Source organism: Bison bison, unplaced genomic scaffold (genome assembly GCF_000754665.1).
Source record: "Bison bison bison isolate TAMUID 2011002044 unplaced genomic scaffold, Bison_UMD1.0 scf7180017862979, whole genome shotgun sequence".
NCBI lineage: Eukaryota > Metazoa > Chordata > Mammalia > Artiodactyla > Bovidae > Bison > Bison bison.
In genome coordinates this window covers 1,129,635-1,152,954 of record NW_011493551.1, presented here as the reverse complement: position 1 = coordinate 1,152,954, position 23,320 = coordinate 1,129,635, and the positions used below count along the sequence as shown (strand labels likewise).

The 23,320-nt window shown below is 41.8% G+C and overlaps 1 protein-coding gene across 2 annotated transcripts in view; it reads right to left on the bottom strand.

Moving 5' to 3' along the window:
- The window catches only part of DNTT (DNA nucleotidylexotransferase), a 32,776-nt gene extending 12,513 nt beyond the window's left edge, over positions 1-20,263 (bottom strand). For both annotated transcript variants that reach the window (XM_010833030.1, XM_010833031.1), the window contains exons 1-8: positions 19,995-20,263; positions 9,563-9,737; positions 8,761-8,889; positions 7,338-7,508; positions 6,033-6,104; positions 4,704-4,827; positions 1,947-2,079; positions 584-689 (exon numbers count right to left, since the gene is read on the bottom strand). In XM_010833030.1, the coding sequence (XP_010831332.1) occupies positions 584-689; positions 1,947-2,079; positions 4,704-4,827; positions 6,033-6,104; positions 7,338-7,508; positions 8,761-8,889; positions 9,563-9,737; positions 19,995-20,197 (1,113 nt within the window). In that variant the 5' untranslated portion in view covers positions 20,198-20,263. The remainder of the gene's footprint in view (positions 1-583; positions 690-1,946; positions 2,080-4,703; positions 4,828-6,032; positions 6,105-7,337; positions 7,509-8,760; positions 8,890-9,562; positions 9,738-19,994) is intronic.
- Positions 20,264-23,320: the final 3,057 nt, after the last annotated feature.

Here is a 23,320-nt window from a genome sequence, read left to right as displayed (position 1 = left end):
CCTCCCAGATCTTTGTAGCACATGCTCTTCACATTGTTTAGGGCTCCAAGCTGTCTGAATGGCCTGCACAGAGAGTTGCCCTCGGCCCTTTTGGTAACAGGACGCATGCATATACACAAGTTCATAACCTGGATTCTAGGACCCAAAGCAGGTAAGTCTCACCACATGTCACTGGCACTGTGCAAACTATTGTAAACCATTGAGACTGCGTTAGATGCTCATGGCACTATTACATGGAGAAGGCAATGGCACCCCACTCCAGTACTCTCGCCTGGAAAATCCCATGGGTGGAGGAGCCCGGTGGGCTGCAGTCCATGGGGTCACTAAGAGTCGGACACGACTGAGCAACTTCACTTTCACTTTTCACTTTCATGCATTGGAGAAGGAAATGGCAACCCACTCCAGTGTTCTTGCCTGGAGAATCCCAGGGACGGGGGAGCTTGGTGGGCTGCTGTCTATGGGGTCGCACAGAGTCGGACACGACTGAAGTGACTTAGCAGCAGCACAATTACAAGGTCGATAAGTGTGTCAAATTCAGCATTACTCCTATAATGCCTGAGTGTCCAAACATCTTTCTTCTTACCTTTTTTTCCCATAAGTTTATCACTTTAGGCAAAAGTTGCTCTTCATCCTCTGCTGATCCTGGGCTGGTAATTAAAAAATCTACATCATGCCCAATCTTCTTACCCCTGATTTTAAAAAATAGCATAAGATGGAAATAAATTAGATTTTTAGCTCTCAATTTTTAAAAGTCACCTGTGTTTCTATGTCCCATACTTAAGGTTTGTGACACAAAATGCTCATGACATGCTTTTTAAACAAAAGATCCTTGTTTACACAAGTCTACTCCTTGCAAAATAAATTTATGACACAGAAAAATTTAAGATCATAACATGGTATGTATGTGATTATATTGTTGTTTAGTGCTGAGTCCTGCCTGTCTCTTTGAGACCCTAAGGACTATAGCCTGCCAGTGGGATTTCCCAGGCAAGAATACTGAAGTGGGTTGCCATTTCCTCCTCTAGGAGATCTTTCCAACCCAGGGATCGAACCCACGTCTCTTGCGTCTCCTCGTTGGCAGGTACATTCTTTACCACTGAGCCACCAGGGGAGCCCATATGATTATATATGGGTGGCTAAAAACTAACAAAGGTTATTTCTTCTCCATGCCCACATGTGCACACACACTCACACAGAGACAAGTGTGACAACAAGCAAACCAAGAACTATACTCGCATAATACAAGATAGGACTCTTGAAATTATGACCTAGACTAAAGGCATCTTCTTGGATTCTGTGTTCTCTTCTCACTTTCTCTGTCACCTCCCACAGCCAACAGCCCCCATGTAACAGGACCACAAGGAGAGATGGAAGAGGGTGTGGGAGGGAAAGAGACTCTGAAATGGAGGCTTCAATATCCAACAATTGCATACATCTCTGTGAAGAGTTCATTCATTCACTGACTTCACCAATATTTCTCACATGCCTATTTTGTGCCAGGCACCATGCACTGGCTCTCATCAAGCACTAAGTTCTGAAAACTTAGTGGGGAAAACATGCGTGGAAGCAATATAAACAAATTACTTGACAGCTGTCCAAGGAGTGCTGAGGAGGGGTGTCTCACCCAGTATGGGGAGAAGGAAGTCAAGGAAGGCTTTCTGGAGGAGGTGGCATCTGAATTGAAGCTTAAAGGATGAGGTGAAGTGAGCCAGGTGACAAACTGAGGAAAACCAGTCCAAGCAGAAAGGTAGGACTGAGCAAAATCACAGAGGAAAGAAAGCTCTGTGTGTGCAGAGAATGACAAGCCACTTGGGGTTGCTGGAATGAAACATGAGCAGCAGGAGATGAGGCTGCAGAGAGAGACCTCCGTAGGCCTTTTGTGCCACAACTCCTGAGCATGGGAAGGCCCTGAAGGGGAGGCAAAAGCAGCTTTTATCATCATTTACCTGCGGAATCCTCCTGTCATGGTGACAAAGGCATCCGGCAGAAATGCCCACACAGCCTCTTTAACCAGCACGCCAACCGCCTCTGCTTCGGCCCTGGTCACGCAGCTGACAAGGTCTTCATAATAGAGAAATCCTGAGAGGCCATAGACAGGTGAGTGGGGAAAGGGACATGTCCCATGTGAAATGACCAGCCCTCAGGGAGGGGATTTGGCCCTCACACATAGCTAACGGGGCCACAGACATCAACCCCAAACTGTTCCACAGAGACTGGGTGATCTGTGTTCTCTTGGCTGTGAATTTTTCATGTTAACAATGGCTCCTATTTTCCTACAAATTCCTGACTGAGCAAGAGGCAATATTATATCCTAGAACCATGCCATTCCAACCTGGCTTCCTACTGAAGAACCAGCCCTCTTGATCAATAAGCTGCAGATTTGGGATAGGAAGTTTTGGGGTTGGAACGTGATAGATGAATTAAAGAAGTGAAGTCAAGAATAGGAAGAGTTGATTTGCATCTGAGGAGAGTTAGGAAATGTCACTGGTGGTCTGGTTTGCTTCTTTGCCTGACCATCACGGATTAATGAGAGCTCCAACAGCGTGGTTATGATGAAGAGTTGTTTTAATGACTTGTTTATTCCCACAGATCCACAGAGGAAGGCATAGAGTGGAAGAGTAATGGAGATGGGAGCTCTATCTCCAAGAACTGGGATGAGACATAGGAGAGGTGGGGAGCAGGGCACAGGGGAGATCCATAGAGCCTGAGGGCCAGCTAATGGTCCTTCCATACAAGGCTCAGGTCTCTTCTCTAGGATCCCCAGAGGGAGTGTTCCAACTCTGCCGGAATCTTTCTCATAATGAGAGGCTTTGGATACCTACAGAGGCTGCCCATTTCCTAATTGAAAGGCTCTCGGGGGCAGTTCTTTATCTTTTTTCCAGCTTTATTGAGGTATAGTTGACAAAAATTGTATAAATTTAAGGTGTACAGCCTGAAGTTTTGATATATGTGAAATGGTTAACTGTCGACTAATTAGCCCACAATGGAATGTTTTTCAACCTTAAAAAAGAAGACAGTCTTGTCATTTGCAACAACAAGGATGAACCCCAGCTATTTGCTAAGTGAAATAAACCAGAATGAAAGACAAGCAGGCTACAGTCCATAGGGTTGCAAAGAGTCGGACATGACTGAAGTGACTTAGCGCGCGCACACACACACACACACACACACAGTCTCTTAGAAGCAGAGAGTAGAATTGTGACTACTAGGGGCTGGAAGGTGGGGAAAATGGATAGATGTGTGTCAAAGGGCACAGGATGAATAAGTTCTGCAAATCTGACGTACAGCATAGTGACTACAGTTAATAACACTGTATAGTATACGTCAACACAGTCATAGAATTCCCTAGTCATCTTTCATGGGAGAAGGCAATGGCATCCCACTCCAGTGATCTGGCCTGGAGAACCCCATGGACGGAGAAGCCCGGTAGGCTGCAGTCCATGGGGTCACACAGAGTCGGACATGACTGAAGCGACTTAGCAGCAGCAGCAGCAGTCATCTTTCATAAAGTTGCTAACTTCTGAAAGATTGCTAATAAGTTTTATAAGATGCCACATAAGAACTAGAAGAATCTAAAGGAAAAAAGACCCATATTCTTATTCTGGACTCCTGAAGATTCATGCTTAATAAGCATTGATGTGAACCACCAAGAAATGCTTTCTTTGTCTCCTCCTGCTGTTTCTTTCCATCACTTAAACAGAAGACAGCAGGTTTTCTTTTCGTTGTTGTTGTTTTCTGGCCTTCTCTTGTAGAAGATCCCCTTTTTTTCATATTATTAAAAATGTTGATGACTTCCTCATTCTTTATAACTCAGAAGCCACAGTGCTCAGAACTGTGGCTATGACTTCCTTTCAAATCCCAGTAATATTATGTTCTACTGCATATTAAAAATAAATGTTTTTAAAAGGTAAATGTTTAAAAGATGTACATTTTTTGACCTTGTTTCCAGGAATTTGGTCATTAAAAAAAATGACAAGTACCCTGTATAAATGGAAGTAACCAAGCCATCTTCAACCTCCTGGAAGCCTTGTCAGTCTTTCAGATGTCTGTCTCTACTCTCTTCTAGGTTAACAAGTCCTGATTGCGTAGACAAACCCCATGTCTAGGTTTCCACAATTTCCCCTATATGTCTTGGTATTTTACAGTTTCTAAAGCTGATCCATATTTGTGCCAAGCAACACCTCCACTTTGTTCAAATATTATTTACTCCAAAGTTCTCTATGTCAACTTTCTGACCTGGATTCCTTCCTTACCCACTCCTTTTACCCAGCTGGGACCCAAATACCTGGAAGGGTCAGTCCAGTAAGAACAGATCAATGGTGCAGCCAGTTTTGACGTCTAGATAAAGGAATGACAACAGCCATCAGGCAGGGCCTATCTGCTCTGTGCCAAGCTAATTGTTTTGCCTCCAAGATCTGATCTATTCCCTACTTACATACTGATGTATAGATGAGGTAAAGAAGGCTCAAAGATTTTAAGTAACTGTCTCAAGATCACACAGCTGGAGAGTGCAAGAGCCAGGATTTGGATCCAGGTCTATCTGATTTCAAAAGCTTGGGCTTTTAGCCATAGCATGAAGAGAGGCCAAGGAAGTGACCAGATCACCAAGACTGGAGGTGACATTTGAAGTACAGCGGACAGATCCTTACCAAAACCTGACCAGCCCATGGCAATTATGGGAATCTTTAGGAGAGACAATTCACCTGCTTTCTGCATTTTTGTGAATTTCAGGGTTTTGTCCGACATTATTTTACTCAGAGATCTGAACCCCATCCTGAACCATTTCTCAGATGTCTTCAGTCCCACTCCAAAAACAGAAGTAAAGAGCTGAAACAAAGGGAAAGACATGTCTTTAGTTTTTAAAACAGTCATTATGACAACAAAGTGATACTTTTCAAGGTCAAGCAATTAAGAAAAAGCATAAGCAAATCTCTGACCTAGTGTCTCTTGAATATGACAAGCAGGGGGCAGTGGTAATTTTTCAGAGGCGTTTCTGTTTCAGGACATATGGTATAACTAAATGAAGCAGAAGTCAGGAGGCAGCTTCTGGAACTGCCCAGGGATTCTGTATAACCAATAAGGATTGCCTTCACTGTCAGTGCATGACAACAGGTATCCATACCCACACCCCTCCTCTGCCAAAGGTCTGTCACACACTCATGCATATTCACCCTCACAATTTAATGAGGGATGCACATGTAGGTTGCATAAATTCCCCACCATCACACACCTGGTAAGCGGCAGAGCCCAGACTCAACTCAGTCTGTCTGTACTCTGAGCCTGGGCTTCTGCCCTCAACTACCTTTGAGGCCTGAGCATCACTTCTGATCCAAAGGGATTGGTAGAAGTCTCTGCCTACTGCAACTCAGAGATAGGGAACACTGGGAGGTAATAAATCCTGCTTCAGAGTAGACAAGATGCAGTGAGGAGCTTTCCAGCACAGGTTGATTCTCTGAGAACAGGTTTGTTTTGTCTCATAGTCCTAGTATACCCAGAAGTGACAACCTCTGGGAGGTAAGGTCATTTGTATCTCACCATAGCATGGCAATAAGCTCAAGCACCTGTATTTATTCAGGCATTTGCTTCCTAGATCACTGCTATAGACTGAGTTGTGACCCTTCCTCCCAAATTCATATGTTGAAATCCTAACCTCCAATATGATGATATCTGGAGATGGGGTTTGGGGAAGATAATCAGGTTAAATGAGGTCATGAGGATGGGGTCCTCGTGGTGGGATTAGTGCCTTTATAGGAAGAGACCAGAGAATTTGTTCTCTCCTTGTGTGTGTCATATGAGGGGATGTTGAGAAGGAGGCTGTCTGCAAACCAAGAAGAGAGCCCTAACCAGAGCGCAGTCATGCCAACACCTTGATCTCAGAATTCCAGGCTTTAAAACTGAAAAAATAATCATGTGCTAAGTCACTCAGTCTGTGGCTTTGTGTTATGGCACCCCAAGCTGATCAGTACAACTACTTAGAATAATGGGATCAACTGAAAACCTATTTTTGATAAATACATGTACAAATCACTTACTTTGAAGGACTGATATCGTTCATCATTTAACACAGCTTTAACTTCAGAACTTTCTCCATCTTCAATAATTTCCTGCATGGACATTTGAAAAGCATTTTACACTAGTGATGTTAATCACAATCTGAGATTTTCAAATCCCCAGATATAGTAGCTTAATTTTTCACTAAATACACCTATGCCATAAAGGATGTTTCCTTAGCTGATCTAGAGAAAACAAGACAGTTCTTGCTTGAAAATCTCAGGTTATTATATTTCCAAGGGCCCCTTTATAATCCTCGGGGAGGAAGGTACAGAATGATTGGAACACCAAACCAAAATGTTCACTGACAAAGGGGTGTCTAAATATTTGAGATAATTTTCTTTTTAATGGATATGAACTAGCTGAAACAAAAGGACTTTTCATCTGATTGGGTTAGTTCCGGACCTATTGAAAAGCTAATTCAAGTCCTTATGATGTCTAGCTCAGAGCCACCCGTGCATGCTAAGCCACTTCAGTCATGTCCAACTCTTTGCGACCCCATCAACTGTAGCCTGCCCAGCTCCACTGTCCATGGAATTTTCCAGGCAAGAATATTGGAGCGGGTTGCCATTTCCTTCTCCAAGGGATCTTCCCAACCCAGGAATCAAATCCATGTTTCCTTTGTCTTCTACATTGGCAGGTGGATTCTTTACTATTGCGCCACCTGGGAAGCCCCTGGGAAACCCCACCAGAGCCATCCAACCTCCTTTAAATAGAGTTGGGATTAATTTCCCTCCCTTGAATAATTTGCCTTGCATCTGACTATACTGAAACTTCCTCTTGGATGACTAATTTGCCTTGCCAGGAACCCTTAAACATTATTTAATAAATAACTAACCATCCTTGGCTCTCCTCTTAGAACACACAGGCGGGGATGTGGAGTCAGCTCCACTGTCCCTCATACCCACCACCATCCTGGAGGGCAATGTCTGCTGAATGGTACTGAGGTTCTTCACACAGCCTGGGTTTTAACTCATAGCATCCCCTCCTGTTGAGCTTTTAGGTCATTAGAGACTTTCACTGTGATTAATAATACAGGAGAGTTATTTTCTCACTAGCTGGCCCCACATAGCTCCAAGTGAGATAATAACGGGGTATGAATGACACGTATACATGTGTAGCTATCTATGTAATATATATGTGTGATATAATATAGATCCATATCATATAAATCAGAGATAAATGAAAATAAGTAATGAATACCACATCTATATAGTTAACAGGAAAATTTATTAATTGCGTCTCTCTCCCTCCCTCAGTAGCTACCTATTAGGAGCTACCCTTACCTCTATGATACACTTCACCTTGTCCCCCAGGCAGGGAATTCCTTCTGTATCCTTCATACTGATGATTGTGAATGGCAGAGATTTAAGTACAGAAGCTGCTCTCATAAATGTCACATAAGAGACTTCATTTTCTTTAAACTCAGAATTTTCAGCCAGTATCTCAAAGGCATCCTAAAGAATAAAACCAGATGAGCAAAACACAGTCTGTTTCCTAGCCCCTAACCCCCAAGCCAGCAGTCCCTTGCAAATGCCTCTTGTTCTCTGTTAAATATTAGAATGCCTCGTGACCGTTCCCTCAGAGGTCAGGATTGGGTGTCCTGTACGTTTTCACTTCTCCCTGGTTGGATGAGCGGAGTTGAGTTGAAAAGACAGGCCACAGCATGCTTTGTAAGGAAACTTGGAATTCTCTGCCATTAGATATTTAGGAATGATTTAACTAAAAAATGACTTCTTGCTCATTGCATCTTCCTAGTCATTACTTGGCATGATCCTTCCCTGTTTGCTGACTTTCCCACCAGCCTGTGGCCAGGATTCTGCCTTGATCACTGGAAAATCCTCTCTCTTAGCTTGTTGGTGAAACAGAGTCAGCATTTAGTATAGACTTGTTGAATGAATGGGTATGATCAGAAGTGGCACAAACCCGAAGGCAGGGTTATTTAAGGTAGGGCATGTCTGCATTTCTGGCAGAGGAGGAAGTAGCTACAGCTGTGTGGCATGATCCTCAGGGTGCTCAGTAGCTGCAATTTCCTGGTCTTCCTTGGACACCTGGGGCTAGAATTTTAGAAAGGAGAAGTTCTGTATTCAATCTACTAATGCATGTTTTATCCATTTGACTACTGATTGTAGGCTGAGGATAAGCAGTTATGGTTTTGTTCGGGTAATTTTGAAGCATAATTATGAAACTTCAAGGCTAAATGGGGCTTTAGAGATGATCAACCTAACTGTTTATTAAGCAGATGAGGAAACAGGCTCAGAGAGAGAAAATGACTTGCCCAAGATAGTTACTACCAGGCTGAACCCAGGTCTACTGATTCTCAATCTTATGTCTTCCCAACAAAGCTGTTTATGCACAATTGCCATTTCTATGCAATTTGCTCTTACTATGTAGTGGACTAATTACAGTATGTATTTAGTTATTCAGAATATTTGCCTTTGATAAGTGTTGCATCCATTAATAACAACTCCCAATAAATCATTAAGTTACTTTGTCTAAAGACTATGCTCTAAATATATTGTCTATTTCCGTAATAGAAGGAGACCCATTCTTGACAGAAAGAGGAACCAGAGATCATGTTAGGGGAGTGAGTAAGAATGGGGAAAACCTTCCTAGATTTTCAAGAGAGCTTATAGTTTAATCGGAGATCCACAGAAAGAAGCAGCAAGCCTTACGTTTGCTATAGTTGTTGTTGTAAAGCTCCATTACCGTGAATATGTGGTTATAGTTGTTCAAAGTGGTTTTTCTTTGACACGCGTACTGGGAGATCTTTTTTACAGCAAGTGGTGGAGTCTTCTGGAAGCCTGGGTTTGGGGTAGCTGAATAGTCTGTTCTCACCTAAACAAATGTATAAGCATCTATTTTAAATAAAAAAATTAGTAGTAATAGATGTATATGAAGAAAAATAAGAGGCAGTTCAATGGTAATTGTCTCTGGAAAGAGAATAATACTATAGGAGGCTCAAGTTTTATGTTATATGCATTTCTAATATTTGAAATTGCTATAATTAACATGTATTATTTTTGTGATCTGAAAAAGTAACATGAAAAAGAACTACCGATTAAATATTGTTTTCCTTTTCTGTGAACTTACATAGTTAGGATCCATTGGTGAAGGGTTTGGAACTAAGAATTTAATTTTTTTCTTTATAAATTATCATGGTAAGAAAAAAATAAGAACCTTCTACTTTTCTGGCTGCTAGAACATCAAGACTTCAATATTTTGAAATATTTGTGTATAGACTTGTTTGTAAAAATAGCTACCATTTATTAAGTGCATATATAGATCAGGCTCAGTCTTAAGCACTTTCCATGTGTGTTATTCTAATCCTCATAAGCCATCTTACAAGATAGGCAGACACTACTGTTCTCATAATGTAAAGGAAGAAACTGAAGCTCGGAGAAGCTAAGTGACTTGCCAAAGTTCACACAGGGAGCAAGCAGAGAACCTGGGGTTTAACTCAAGTCTGTTGAGTCTATAGCCCACATACAACCACTTTCAGGACACTTACAACAAGCTGGTGTTTTCCTGTAATCTCCACTGGTTTTCCTGCTCCCATACTTTCGATCAGCCAGGAGACATCAAGGAGTTCTAGCTGCGAGCTGGCTCTTATGTTCTGTACCTGAAGCCACTCGAGAACCTCTGAACCAGAGTTGTTTTCTGCTACAATGTGGGTGACAGAATCACTGCAGAATAAGACAGAGACTTTCAAAATGAGAACCTCTCCTCTTTTCCCTGAGGTGTTCAGAGCATTCCATCTGATGGAGAAAGATGCACAGTAGACCTGACCATAGGCATGGAGAACCTAGGCGTCCATGCCAGAGAATTCAACTTCAATTAGCATAGCGACGTGGTCTATGTTACATATCAGATGCAAGAAAACTTAAGAAAACATTAGTAAGATTGTGATGTTAGTGGAAAACAAAGGTCCAGAACGGATAGAGTATGAAATCGTTCTTAAATTAGCACCTTGCACTCTGCCTGTGGCTTTGGTGTGCCGTTTCATTTTTATTTTGCAGAGGGTTTTAATCTGGTGCCTTTCAAACTTGTATGTGATCCACAGTTAGAAACACATTTTATATCATGACCCAAAATAGATATAGATGTAGATGCTGATATAGATGTAACATCCCACTAAATTCATCTCACAAGCCATTAATAGGTGGTGGCCAGCCTTTGGGAAATAGTGCTTTACATGTTTTTCAAAGCACAACTCTGTGTTGTAAGACCCTGTATCTTTTCCCTAAAAAAAGTACTGAGCACTTAGCATGCTTCAGCACTGTCCAAGTACTTCACATACATCATCTCTTTTAATACTCACATAGCTTTTAAGTAAATATTATACTAGCCACACTTCAAAAATGAGGAAACTGAAGAACAGAGAGGTTAAGGACACCCTGAAGGTCACACAGCTGGTAAATGACATTTATCCTTTTTGATTGTCTTTTCTGGTCAATATGTTGTTTCTATTTTTAAACAAATCTTCGAAATCAGCATTATATCACTGGAACTAATAATTTTTAGGGCTCCTTCAGTTCAAATTATCTACAAATCTGGGAAATAGCAAAAGCAAATAGCGTATATAGGCATTGAAGAGAAAAACATAGAATTGTTTTTTATTCTTTTCCCCACTTCTCTTGTTTGACTTCTTCTTCTTCCTTCTCCTTTTCTTGGTTGACTCTTAGATTCACTAAGTATTTCTTGGTTCACTGTTCTAGTCACAGCCCTAGGTTCCCTGTGGTGGTGATGGGAAGGGGTTGGGTACCAAACAAGAAAAGGAATGTTTCTGGGCATCAGCATCTTCTGTGAAACAGCTGGTTAATACGTTACGGCATAGGCAGGACCTGCAAGTGGTATACAAAGAGGGAAAATAATTTAGTGTGGGCTGGGAGAGGTGGATGGCTTTGTAGAAAAGCAGGATTTGTTTGTGCCTAGTCTGGATGCATGGGAGGGATAAGGTACCAAGAAAGTAGCACTATAGATCCTCCTGGAAGAAAAGGTTCAAAGGTCAGAGGAAAGGAAGGAGAGTGGCCTGGATTGGAATGAAGAATTTCTGTTGGGAAGTAGTTGTAGATGTGACTGAGCAAGTGGGTTAACCACATTACAGAGGGTCTTAGAAGCCTGGCTGAGAAAGCTGGATCTTATGTTCTAGGATTATGGAGCCACTGAAGTTTTTTGTGAGCAGGACATGGATAGCATTCCAGTGTTATTTTAAAAGACTAATCTGGTATACACAATGATTTGGAGGGGGAGTCATGGGTTGGGGAGCTTTGAGGAGCTACTTAAGAAGATGAATCACTGGACCAGATATAAGATGATTTAAACCTCAGTCTGGTTCCTACAGTGCTAGAAAGGAAGGCAAAGGAGACATATGATGGACAGCTGGCATCACCTATAAAAGGTGAAGTGGGGAACAGACTCAACTATTACTCCAGCTTATCTATCACACTCAAGTGTTATCACTTTTGGTAGAAATAGGGATTTAGGAAGTTCCATCTCTTTGGAGGAAGGGGTGGGGGAACAAAATTGAAGTTTATTTCAAGCTGCCTTGAAAGGATGGCTGGAGATCCAAATAAAAATATTTGGCTGACAGTTGGGTTCTGGGGCTGGTGCTAGGAGGGAAGTGGGACTGGAGACCAGAGCTGAGACCATCTAGATGGCAGGATGTGCAGCAGGCCCAGGCAGAAAATAGTCGAGATAAAACCACCTTTTAAAAGGGCCAAGGGAAGACAGCTAGCTGCTGCCCTATTCCAGGTGCATATGATTCCAAAGACTACTTATAGTCAACTTCTTGGAAGATTGTCTATCTCAAGACTTGAAGAAAACCACAGAAGAATCAATAGGGTTAGACAGTATTATTCTTTCTATGTTTCTGCCCTTTGAAGAGAAACGTTATTAATATATTATTTATTATGCTTATTAGTACTATTATTCTTCTAAATAGGGTTTTGTCTAAACCTCAGAGAGAGATGGGAGCGCTGAGGAAGAGCTCTGGGGCTCAACTTCTAAATTTAGGCCCCTCATCATCCAGTCATGTACCACCACCCACAGTGCCTCCTCACCTGGGACTCCCCAGGATAGTGTGGGGGTGTCTGAGCTCACCCTATTGATGAGGACCATGTGCATCTCCTATTGAATTCATATAAGCTTATTCAGGAATATAAGCTATGCAGCGTATGAAAGAAGATTCTGATTTGGATTTCCAACCCCTGCTCATTAAGCAACCAGCAAACAAAACAACAACAACAATTATCAAGTACATACAAAAACAAAAAAAAAAATCAAACAAATCACAAATTGTGCTATTCAGAGTTCATTACTGTTTGTCACCGGTTCCCACAAAGTAAGAGATTGAAAGTCAGTCTTAGAAACTTTGACATCATAGTACAGGCGCATCTCAGAGATATTGTGGGTTCCATTGCAGACCATGACAATAAAGCATTTGTTCACTGTCTATGCTGAGCCATTAGCAGACAGGATTACCAAGGAGGGTCACCTGCTTTGGTGTGTTCTGCTTCTGCACACAATGTCTTACTGCTGTGTTGTGACAGCTGTTTGCTGATATAATGGTTTTCTCTCTGCCCTGAGCACTCTGGTATTGAAGATACTAATAGAACATCACCATGTGCCAGAATCATTGTAGATCAATTTCATACACTACTTCATTTAATTGTAAATAATTCTATGAGATAGGTAGGTATGATTGTCTCTAATAATAAGAAAAGAGAGCTTGGGAGACATTAAAAATTCACCCAGCTAATAACTGGTGGAGCAAGGATTTAATCTGAGGTCCATTTTAATCTAGAACCTGTGTTCTGGGGGCTTCCCTCATGGTCCGTGGTTAAGACTAGTAGGGGGCATGGGTTCAGTCCCTGGTCAGGAACTAAGATCTCATATCCTGCGTGGCATGGCCAAAAAATAAAATAAAACCCATGTGCTGGGCCACACTTAGCTACCTCTCTGTGACTCTGTGCTTTTTCCAATGAGAACATTTCCTTTTCTCAAAAGGAATAACATCAGAATGAATATCATCATCATCAACATCACCATCATTATCACAATGAAGATGAGAAAACCAAGGCCTGCAGAGGTCACATGAGGCAAGATTCAAACCCAGGTGTGCAATCTCCTAACGTTCTGCTAGACTGTGGTTAGACCCCTGTGTGAGGTTTTTTTTGTTTGCTTTAAGTATTTTTCTATATTTTCTCACTTTCTGTCATGAATTGTTTATTGTCAGTTTTCTGTGTAAGGGAACAAATATGCATGAATGTCATTTTCAAAGACAAATAAACCTGGGATTGCGGCAGAGGTCTGTGCCTTGCCCTTGAAGGCCTGGGCTTTCTTCTTAAGATAAAAGGTGGCAGCAAGCTTCAGGCAGCCATCTTCAACATCTTCTAAAGACCCCAAGACCCTGCTGAGATGGCCATTCCTGAAATATCAGTGGATTCCCTTCTCTAAGTCACCTGGTTTCTTAGCCATGACAAATTAATAGTGCCTTGGACAAGGTTTGGGAAGTTGTGAACCAATTACAAATATTCTGAACTAGGCTTTGGCCTTCAGCTTCCCCCAGGGAAAACCATGCAGGGCCCTCTTCTTTAAGTGGTGCTGAATTGAAATGTACTTGGCTTGGTCCTTGGCATCCTTGAGGGCAGGGACAGTGTTATAACCTGCCTGGTGATAATCATGTCTGGTGCCCAGCTCATGGCAATATTCATAGTAATGGTCAACAAAGAGACCACTGGTACAATGAATTGATCATGCGTGAATGTGAGAGTTGGACTAGAAAGAAAGCTTAGCACCGAAGAATTGATGCTTTTGATCTGTGGTGGTGGAGAAGACTCTTTAGAGTCCCTTGGATTGCAAGGAGATCCAACCAGTCAATCCTAAAGGAAATCAGTCCTGAATATTCATTGGAAGGACTGATGCTGAAGCTGAAGCGCCAATACTTTGGCTACCTGATGTGAAGAACTCACTCATTGGGAAAGACCCTGATGCTGGGAAAGATTGAAAACAGGAGGAGAAGGGGACCACAGAGGATGAGATGGTTGGATGGCATCACCGACTCCATGGACATGAGTTTGAGCAAGCTCTGGGAGTTGGTGATGGACAGGGAAGCCTGGTGTGCTACAGTCCATGGGGTTGCAAAGAGTTGGACACAATTGAGTGACTGAAATGAACTGAACTAAACTGAATAGCTCTGAAAGAATGTTTCTAAAATTGTAGTGTCTGCTAGAGGCACCAAGGATGCTGGCCTAAAATTCAGATGCCTGGGTCCTATTACCAAAGATTCAGATTCAGTAAATCTCACCTAGGGCCCAGAAATACACATTTTGACAAGTTCCCTTGGTGATTCTGACATATGGTAGTCAGTCACTTCTAGTTATCTACTGGTGCAACACCAACTATCCCCAAATGTAATAGCTTTTAAAATGCAATGCCTCACAATTTGTGGGTCAGGAATTCAGGCAGCTCAGTTGGGGCCATCCTTCTGTTCCATACGCAGCTGATGGAGGCACTGATGTTCCATGCAGCCCAAGAGTCTGGCACCTTGGTGAGGGTGGCTGGGAGCCTGGGCTTAGCAGCATCTGCCACCTGAGCATCTTTAAGTGGCCTCTCTCAGGGGCAACTCAGACTTCTTACCTGAGGCTCTGGGTCCAAGGAACAGCAGAAGCCTCGAGGCCTTTTATGACCCAGCCCCTAAAAGTCACATGGTGCCATTTCTGCTGGGTCCACCAGCCCTCCCAAGGCAAGGGAAGGGAAAGTAGTCCTTGTTGCTCCATGGGGTCTGCCGTATTTCAAAACCATCTCACAGCCCAATAACTCCACCTTGTGAAATAGTGCTGGAGGAAGATCAGTCTTTACCTGCCCCAGCTTAGGTGGGATCCCCATGCTGGACTCGGGGCTCAGTTATAGCAATGTTTCCCCATCCAGTACTCATTTCTCTGCAGGTACCTGAGACAATTTTAGGGAGTACACAACAGATCATCTTAGAAGTTTATGTGTTAATTAAATCTGTATTTTTAAGTTATGTATATCAGACCCATGATTTTTATGGCTATTATTCCTTAAGCTAGAGATAAATTATAATGACTCAGACTAAGGGCAGTTAAAAGAAACACAGTAGTTATATAATAATACACATGATAAAAGATATTACAAGAATCATGAGTATGACCCTCAGATGTTCAGAAAGCTCTAAGTTTGAGAGATTATTAACTCACAAATCTCAGTTTTGATTTTTTTTTCTGAGATACCAATATCCCTGATTTTTCTTTTTTCTTCCCCTAGTTTCTCTTGCCTCTTGACACAATTAGAAAAAGTCTTCATGAAGAAATAGGCAGCCATCTTTTTTTGTGTGTGTGAGAAGCCAGACTGATGATATCTCTGATTCCCCCAGTTCTCATGGATGGTCATCTGCTTTTTTCTTTGTCTTTAAAACTGTTTTCTTTCCCTGGAGAAGTCATTCTTAATTCTTTCCATCTGACACAGGACTTATTTTGTCAACAATAACTTTAAAAATAGTTATTTACAGTTGAACTTGGATGTTTACAGTTTAAAAAAAAATCCTCTTGCCAATTTCCCTAGCAACTGATCTGTTTCAGAATCCCTGACACTGAAAAATCAAGGTAGTTTTATTTGGTTTTATCCCACACTCTCATGGGGCTTCCCTGGTGGCTCAGATGGTAAAAAAAAAAAAAATCTGCCTGCAATATAGGAGACCTGGGTTCTATTCCTGGGTCGGGAAGATTCCTGGAGAAGAGAATGGCAACCCACTCCAGTATCCCAGAATCTTGCCTGGAGAATTCCACGGACAGAGGAGCCTGGCAGGCTACAGTCCATGGAGTTGCAAAGAGTCGGACATGACTGAGTGACTAACACCAGCAACAGTGAAAACAAGCTTTTATTTCTAGCCCTTGATATACTGAAGACTGAGAGGGTCTTGCCCTGATTTTTTGGCCCATATTAAATGAGACCGTGAACATTTACATTAATTTAAAGTTCACAAATTTTGAAATAAGTAATTTGAACCAAAGCAGGACAAACTCCGGGAGATAGTGAAAGACAGGGAAGCCTGGCATGCTGCAGTTCATGGGGTCACAAAGAGTCAGACACAATTAGTGACTGAAGAACAACAACAGGACTCGAGTCTACACTGCATGCTCTTGAACTTACAAAAATAAAATCTTCATCATTTCATTGATTACAAAGGTAATACTGTAACCAAAAGGTAACCAAACATTGTAAAAAAATTTCAGTGACAAAAATTACTCTTGGTAGTCATAAGTTCCTTTGGTTGGTTTTATATTCTCCAGATAAAGTATTCTTTGAGCAAATATTTCCTGAAGCCTACTCTGTGTAAGAAAATTGTCAAAAGTATGAAGCTGAGGTATACACAGTGGCCGAGATGACACCCTTTCCCTTGTGGAGTTGGGGAGGAATAAGGAGAAAAGCCAAGTGGAAGAGTCAGGGGCCAACCCTAAGCCATGGCTCACCCCGTGTCCAGGAAGGAAGTTCCCTCCCCTAGGAAGGCTTCCATGGGTCTTAGGTCTTACATGCAGAGAAGTGTAAGGAGAAGCCATTCAAAGTTGGAGGAGAAAAAGTGAGGGAAAAAACATAATGAGAAACCAGTGAAGATGTGTTTGGACACTGAACTTAGAAGAAGCCTAGAGAAAGACTAGTTCACTATCATATTTTCTGGAGCAGACAATAGCTCTTTGATCTGGTGTTCAGTTTCTTTTCCAAACAATGACTTTTAATATTTTTATTTCAAACACCAAAAATCTGAAGTGATAAGGCATTGTCAAAGATAAACAAAGCTGGACACTCATTAAGGCAGTAAGAATAGAGTTTATTCAGTAATGACTATTGCAAAAGGGAAGAGGGTTCAGCATGAAAGACACAAGGAGGCTCGAAGTAAAGCGTTGGGTAGGAAAATTCTAATTTTTTTAAAAAGAGGAAAATGAGTACATGCCAAGGAAATACATTATGCTATCTTTTCATGCTAAGTGAAAACAAAGGCACAATTCCTGGCTCTCTTGTCTGATTTTAAACTCTTTGCTCACAAGGTGCAAGCCTTCTACTTGGGTCCTAACAGAACCCTCAACTTGTGATGGCATGGTGGTATATTTTGCTTTCATTCAAACAATGCCTTTCAAAGACAGCCTTGTAGACAAACTATGGAGGTGCAAGCAGGGGAAATGTATCCTCTGATGGGTTTCTTCTGCTTGAACAGTGGAACTCAGAAAAAGTGATCATCTGCTGGCTGATGTAACCATGGAAAGCCACCCTTCCTATCCGGCTCTTTCTTTTTCAGCATCAACAATTTAGGTCAAGACAGAAATGGTAAGCTTAGCGAGTATGCAAAAAGAGGAGAGTTGACGCTGATAAAGTTTTAAAACAGCTCTAAGTACTGGAATCAAGGATAAAAGAAGAACGTGACAAACACTAGATTCCGACCCTTCTCTAGCTTGTCCCAGAGAACTGGAATATTATGAAATTGCTCTAAAATTTAGGATGTTGGCCATGGAATAAAATTCAGTAACCTTTTTAATGAATGTGCAAAAATGCCTCAAAGAACTTGACACCTCCCTTTATTTATATTTTAAGAACCAGCTTCCTATGGTACTTGGAATAGCATGTCTTTTGCAATATAACATGAATATTAATGAAGTCCAATCCAACTATAAAGATACAGTATACATATGCTGGAAAATTAAGTAGTTCCAGATAGCTCAATACATTCAGGCACACCAATTCTAAGCTGTGTGTTCAGGTTCAGGTAAAGTAGGGATCAGATTTTTCCTCATATTTAAACCCTCCTGGCAGCCAAAGAATGCACTAGAAATTATGGAGATTACTGTCTACTTTCAGAACTTTTTTTAGCTCCTCTTTCTCTGAATCTTTTATATCAAAAGGTGAGGTCTAGCTGTTCCTCTTAAGAAGTATCCTTTCTTTTAAAATAACAATTTCCTTTATTTTCACTTAAAAAATATGTTCATTGTAAAAAAATTGGAAAACATAGAGCATAAAAGCAGCCATAATCTCTCACTACTACCCTCATGCCCACAAATAACCAATTTGATGGGTTTCCTTCCTGTCTTTGTTCTATCGGTTTGTGTCACTCGACCTCGTTCATATTGTGCAGAGAAAGCCCTCTTCTTAGGATTTTACTAGAAAGGTCAATGGATTCAGCTAAGTAACGAGAACACAGCCACACTACAATTATATAGCTGTTCGAATTTATCCAAGTACACTGATATCCATCATGGCATCTGGTATCACATCAGGCACACTAGACGATTTATCAAGAATCTAAGGTCAGAGAGGAGAGAGGGGGTCTTCCCCGCATCACATGGCTGGGAAGGGTCAGAGTCAGACTCTGAGGTCTAGAGATTTTTTTATCTAGAGATTTTCCCCTGTAATAATCTTCATTGTCCTTTCCAATTAAAGTCTATATAGCTAACTATGGAAATTCCGTTTGAGAGCTAGAACTTCTGCTTCCTGTGGTTTATATTTGTGTCATAAAACACATTTGCATTTAATGTGTCTTCTGAGCAGCCAGCCTGGGAACTTTGCCACAGTCACATCGCAGCAGCAGTTGGCTTGCTGTGCACCAGTTTCCTCTGTCGCCCGAGCAGCTGGGCTCAGTCCCTGGCAGCAGAGCTGCCTCTTGGGTTTTCTTGTCAAAAGAAGAAACTTGCCTCTAGTCGTCTCTTCACCTACCTGCCTCAGCCACTGTGTGCATTACTCGTAGCTGTGCTGTAACTAAACCAGTCAGCTCTTGCTGGAAGTGTAGAGAAATTGGGTGAGGAAATCCATGGGATACTCAGGAATTTCTGAATGGGGCATTTTAGTAAAAAAAATTAAATGTTTCTATGAGATTTGACTCATATTTGATGATTGACTTTTGACATATGTTTCTCTAGCAATTTGTAACTGACACTTCATCAGGATATGCTTGTCAGTTTTACTTATTTTTTTCAAGACAAAAATTTATTTTCACATAGAATTCTTATACATTTTCCTGAAAAAAAAAAATATGATCAACCTATTCCTTGGACAATCAAGGCCAGGCAATTGCATCAATTATCATTGTTTATTCACTACAAGCCCTCTGGCAATTCTGTTTGGAATTATTTATGCCAAGCTTCTAATACCATTTGTGTCTGGATTTTGTTTGGTTTTCTCTTCCATCTATTTGAGACCCATGAAGAGCTTACATAACTGTTAGAAAAAGAGCAAGGCCAGGCTGGGATGTGAGTGGGTGAACATTCGAGGCACCCTGCATGGTTGCTTCAGTTGCCTTCTTATTTGGGCTCTGAGCTCATCACTCTCAGCAAGGCGTCTTTCACCCCTGGACAGAGCCACCCGTGAATCTTTAACCAGCATCCCTCTCTCTATGAATCCCACTCAGACTGCAGTTCAGAAAAACATGATCAAAGCCACATTTGGGTGCCTGTGGTGAGCCAACTACAGTCCTAGCCCATCACAGACACTCCCCACTTCCGCCCAGCCAGATGTGCAGCTTACTGGCCAACCAACCAAACTATTCTTTCTGCCTCCAAGCAGCTGCCAGTTTTTGTTTGGACTCAGTGACGCTTTTGTTCAGCTCAGTCAAGAGTAAACCTCAGTGGTTTCAGCATTGAACTTTCCAACTGGGTTTCTGTTTATCATTCCTTGATACTTCATCTCATAATAATGAAAGGCAAAAAAAAAATTACTTTATCTTTTGGTGCCAACTGGTTTCAATATAATTGTATCAAATTCCCACTGATCTTATTTCCCTTAAGTAACTGCCTCAGATTTGTTCTTTGATCTCATACCTGTTCTCCCAGTGGGAGCATCACCTCTTCTGTTTGCAGAGGAAAACACAGATTCCTTGGGTTCCAAAGAAGTTGTTCACAAAAACCCTGCTTATTCACAAGCTGAAATTCATGTCTTACCTGAGCTCATTTTCAACCCTGAAACCTTTCCTTCGAGCCAGCTCCATGAGGAAGTTTCTGCGGGTGGTTCCCATTTTCTTCTCCAAAATGAAGAGGACCAAATTTTGAAACTTGATGTCATGAGGAGGGGAGGCCATTGAGGCACCCACCTGCCTGGGTCTCTTCTTCCGAGGGCCTGAGGAGGCTGTGCACAGCGGATCCATGGGAAGACGTTGATGCTGCCTCTGGCTGTGCCATCAAGTGGTATCTCCAGAAGAGAGGGAGAGCTTGCCCCTCCTTCACGAGGAGCCCTGATGTCATCTCACCATCCCACCCAGCCCTGCCCTGCTCATAGCTTCCTGCCCAAGATCCAGGGGGAACTGCTATCTCTGTTCATCTGTCCAGTCTGGGGATCATAATGGGAATGGTAAATTAACTTTGGCTTTCCTATGCATAATCTCATCAGACCCTAAGAATAACTTTGTGAGGAAGGTAGGGAAGCATCATTCTTCCCATGTTATTAATTAATTAATCAATTTACTGGTTACAAATTTCTTTAGACCCCTCTTGTCTTTATTTTTGATGCTTTTTTAAATCTCCTGAATAGTTTGCATTCTCTGCTCTCACTGCAATACATTGGATTTCTATAGCTTGCATGGGTGTTATTCGTTGTGTGTGGTTGTTTTGATTTTACATAAATGGCAATGTTATATTTCCCACCCTGCTGATTACTTTTTTTTTTTTTTTTACTCAGAACTCTGCTTTCAGATCCATTCACTCTGCTCTGTGTTCTAATCTGTTGCCTCTGATTGTTTCATTGTATTTCATGGTGGGCATTTTAGCTATGCTGGTGCATTTATAAGTGATAAAACAAAGGCTCAGTGTACTAAATATCATAGAACAAGAGGCAGAACAAGATCTTGACTTAAGTCTTCAGGTTCCAAATGATATATATCTCAGGTTTTTCAGTAGACTGAGGTTGTCTGTTCAGGAGATTGAGTAATCTGTTACATAAGCCTAAAATCAATGGGATGAAATGGGATGGTCTTTAGGTGAGAATTACTTCCATAAAGAGACATTTTCACAACTTTATGGGAAAATAAAATTAGTGTCTTTCATCAATACACTTCATGGATCTCATTTTCTGAGCACCTACAAGCTTAGCTGATTGAATCCCACAGCAACACTGTCTAGCATCCCCACTGGGTTTAACAACTTGCTAAGGGTCACAGAACTAGTCAACAGGAAATTATTGAATTTAATCTCATTATAAAACCTGGGCTTTAACTACCAAGAAGCCATCCTCTACACATGTCTCCCCCATTGGCAAATCTAAACTCTGCTCACGCTTGCTCCTTGGAAGAAAAGCTATGACAAACCTAGACAGTGTATTAAAAAACAGAGACATTACTTTGCCGAAAAAGGTCCGTATAGTCAAAGCTATGGTTTTTCGGGTAGTCATGTATGGATGTGAGAGCTGGACCATAAAGAAGCCTGAGTGCTGAACAATTGATGTTTTCAAATTGTGGTGTTGGAAAAGAGTCCCTTGGACAGCAAAGAGATCATACCAGTCTATCCTAAAGGAAACCAATCCTGAATATTCATTGAAGGACTGAAGTTAAAGCTGAAGCTCCAATACTTTGGCTACCTGATGCAAAGAGCAGACTCACTGGAAAAGACCCTGATGCTGGGAAAGATTGAATGCAGGAGGAGAAGGGGACGACAGAGGACCAGATGGTTGGATGGTATCACTGACTCAATGAACATGAGTTTGAGCAAGCTCCGGGAATAGGTAAAGGACAGAGAAGCCTGGCATGCTGCAGTCCATGGGGTCCCAAAGAGTCGTACACGACTGAGCGACTGAACAACCACAAGATTCACTCTGCCATGTTTGAGACTGTTGCTATCTTCAAGTACATGAGCTCCTCATCATAATACCAGGGAAAAGGGATGTAACATCTTCCTTCAAACATCTGCAAAACTGCGTTGCTTAAGAGAGAAAGATAAAAAATCTTCAGGTTGAATTTGCAGAGTAATAGCTTTTAACTCTCTGCAAGTAAGAACTTTTTATTTACTGCTGCTGCTGCTAAGTCACTTCAGTCATGTCCGACTCTGTGCGACCTCATAGATGGCAGCCCACCAGGCTCCATCGTCCCTGGGATTCTCCAGGCAAGAACACTGGAGTGGGTTGCCATTTCCCTCTCCAATGCAGGAAAGTGAAAAGTGAAAGTGAAGCCACTTAGTCATGTTCGACCCTCAGCGACCCCATGGACTGCAGCCTACCAGGCTCCTCTGTCCATAGGATTTTCCAGGGCTGGCTAAAAATAGAGAGGCCACATTGCACAGTGAAATATTACTAGTCATGAAATTTGTTTCAGTAGAGTCTAGACAAGCACTTGTTGAAATGTTACAGTAGGGATTCGTGCATCTGGTAAAACCATCACTTCAGTTCTGCTGTTCCAGTGTGCTGTGACTGCTCAACCGAGGATGAGAGTCCACTGTGGTCCTCACTGGTGGGTGTTTGGTCACTGAAGTGCTGAACGCTTCACGTGAGAATGCCAACTTCCCCCAAGGCCTGGCATAAGCAAAAGATTCTGGCAAGAGTCTGGGACTGATATGTTCACCCCCAGGAGATGGTGAAAGGAGGAACCAGTATGTCATCTAAATGGTAAAGGGGATGGAGAAGTATAGAGACATGACTCTGACCTCGGGCTGCCAATACAAATCTCATCATCTCCATTGCTTTGAAGCTGTGACCTTGAGGATGGTGTTTCACTTCTCTAAGCCTCAGATTTTCCAATCCATAAAATAAAGAGTAACTGAGATAACCACAGAACAGCTGAGTGAAGTGCTTGGCACAGTGGAAGCACTTTAAATAAAGGTCAGTTGATAGTGATTTGATGTTTTGTTTTTAGGGAAGTGCCAGTTTGATCTGAAATCAGAACTATATGTTTTATAAAGCTATTAAATCATCAAAATATTATTTGAACCAATGTCTTGTTTAATTTGCTTTGAATCACTAGTATGCTGAAGACATAAGACACGCAGATTCGATCCCTGAGTTAGAAAGATCCCCTGGAGGAGGTCATGGCAATCCACTCCAGTATTTTTGCCTGGAAATCCCATAGACAGAGGAGCCAGGTGGCCTATAGTCTATAGGATCGCAAAGAGTCAGACACTACTGAAGTGACTTAGCATGCATCAAAAATTAAAAATATGATGATGCTTATCTAGTCAGTCTCTCAGCCAAGAAACCTATCTTTCTATGATCTGCTCTATGAGGTTGGGGATGGGACTGTCAGATCAGATCAGATCAGATCAGTTGCTCAGTTGTGTCCGACCTGCAA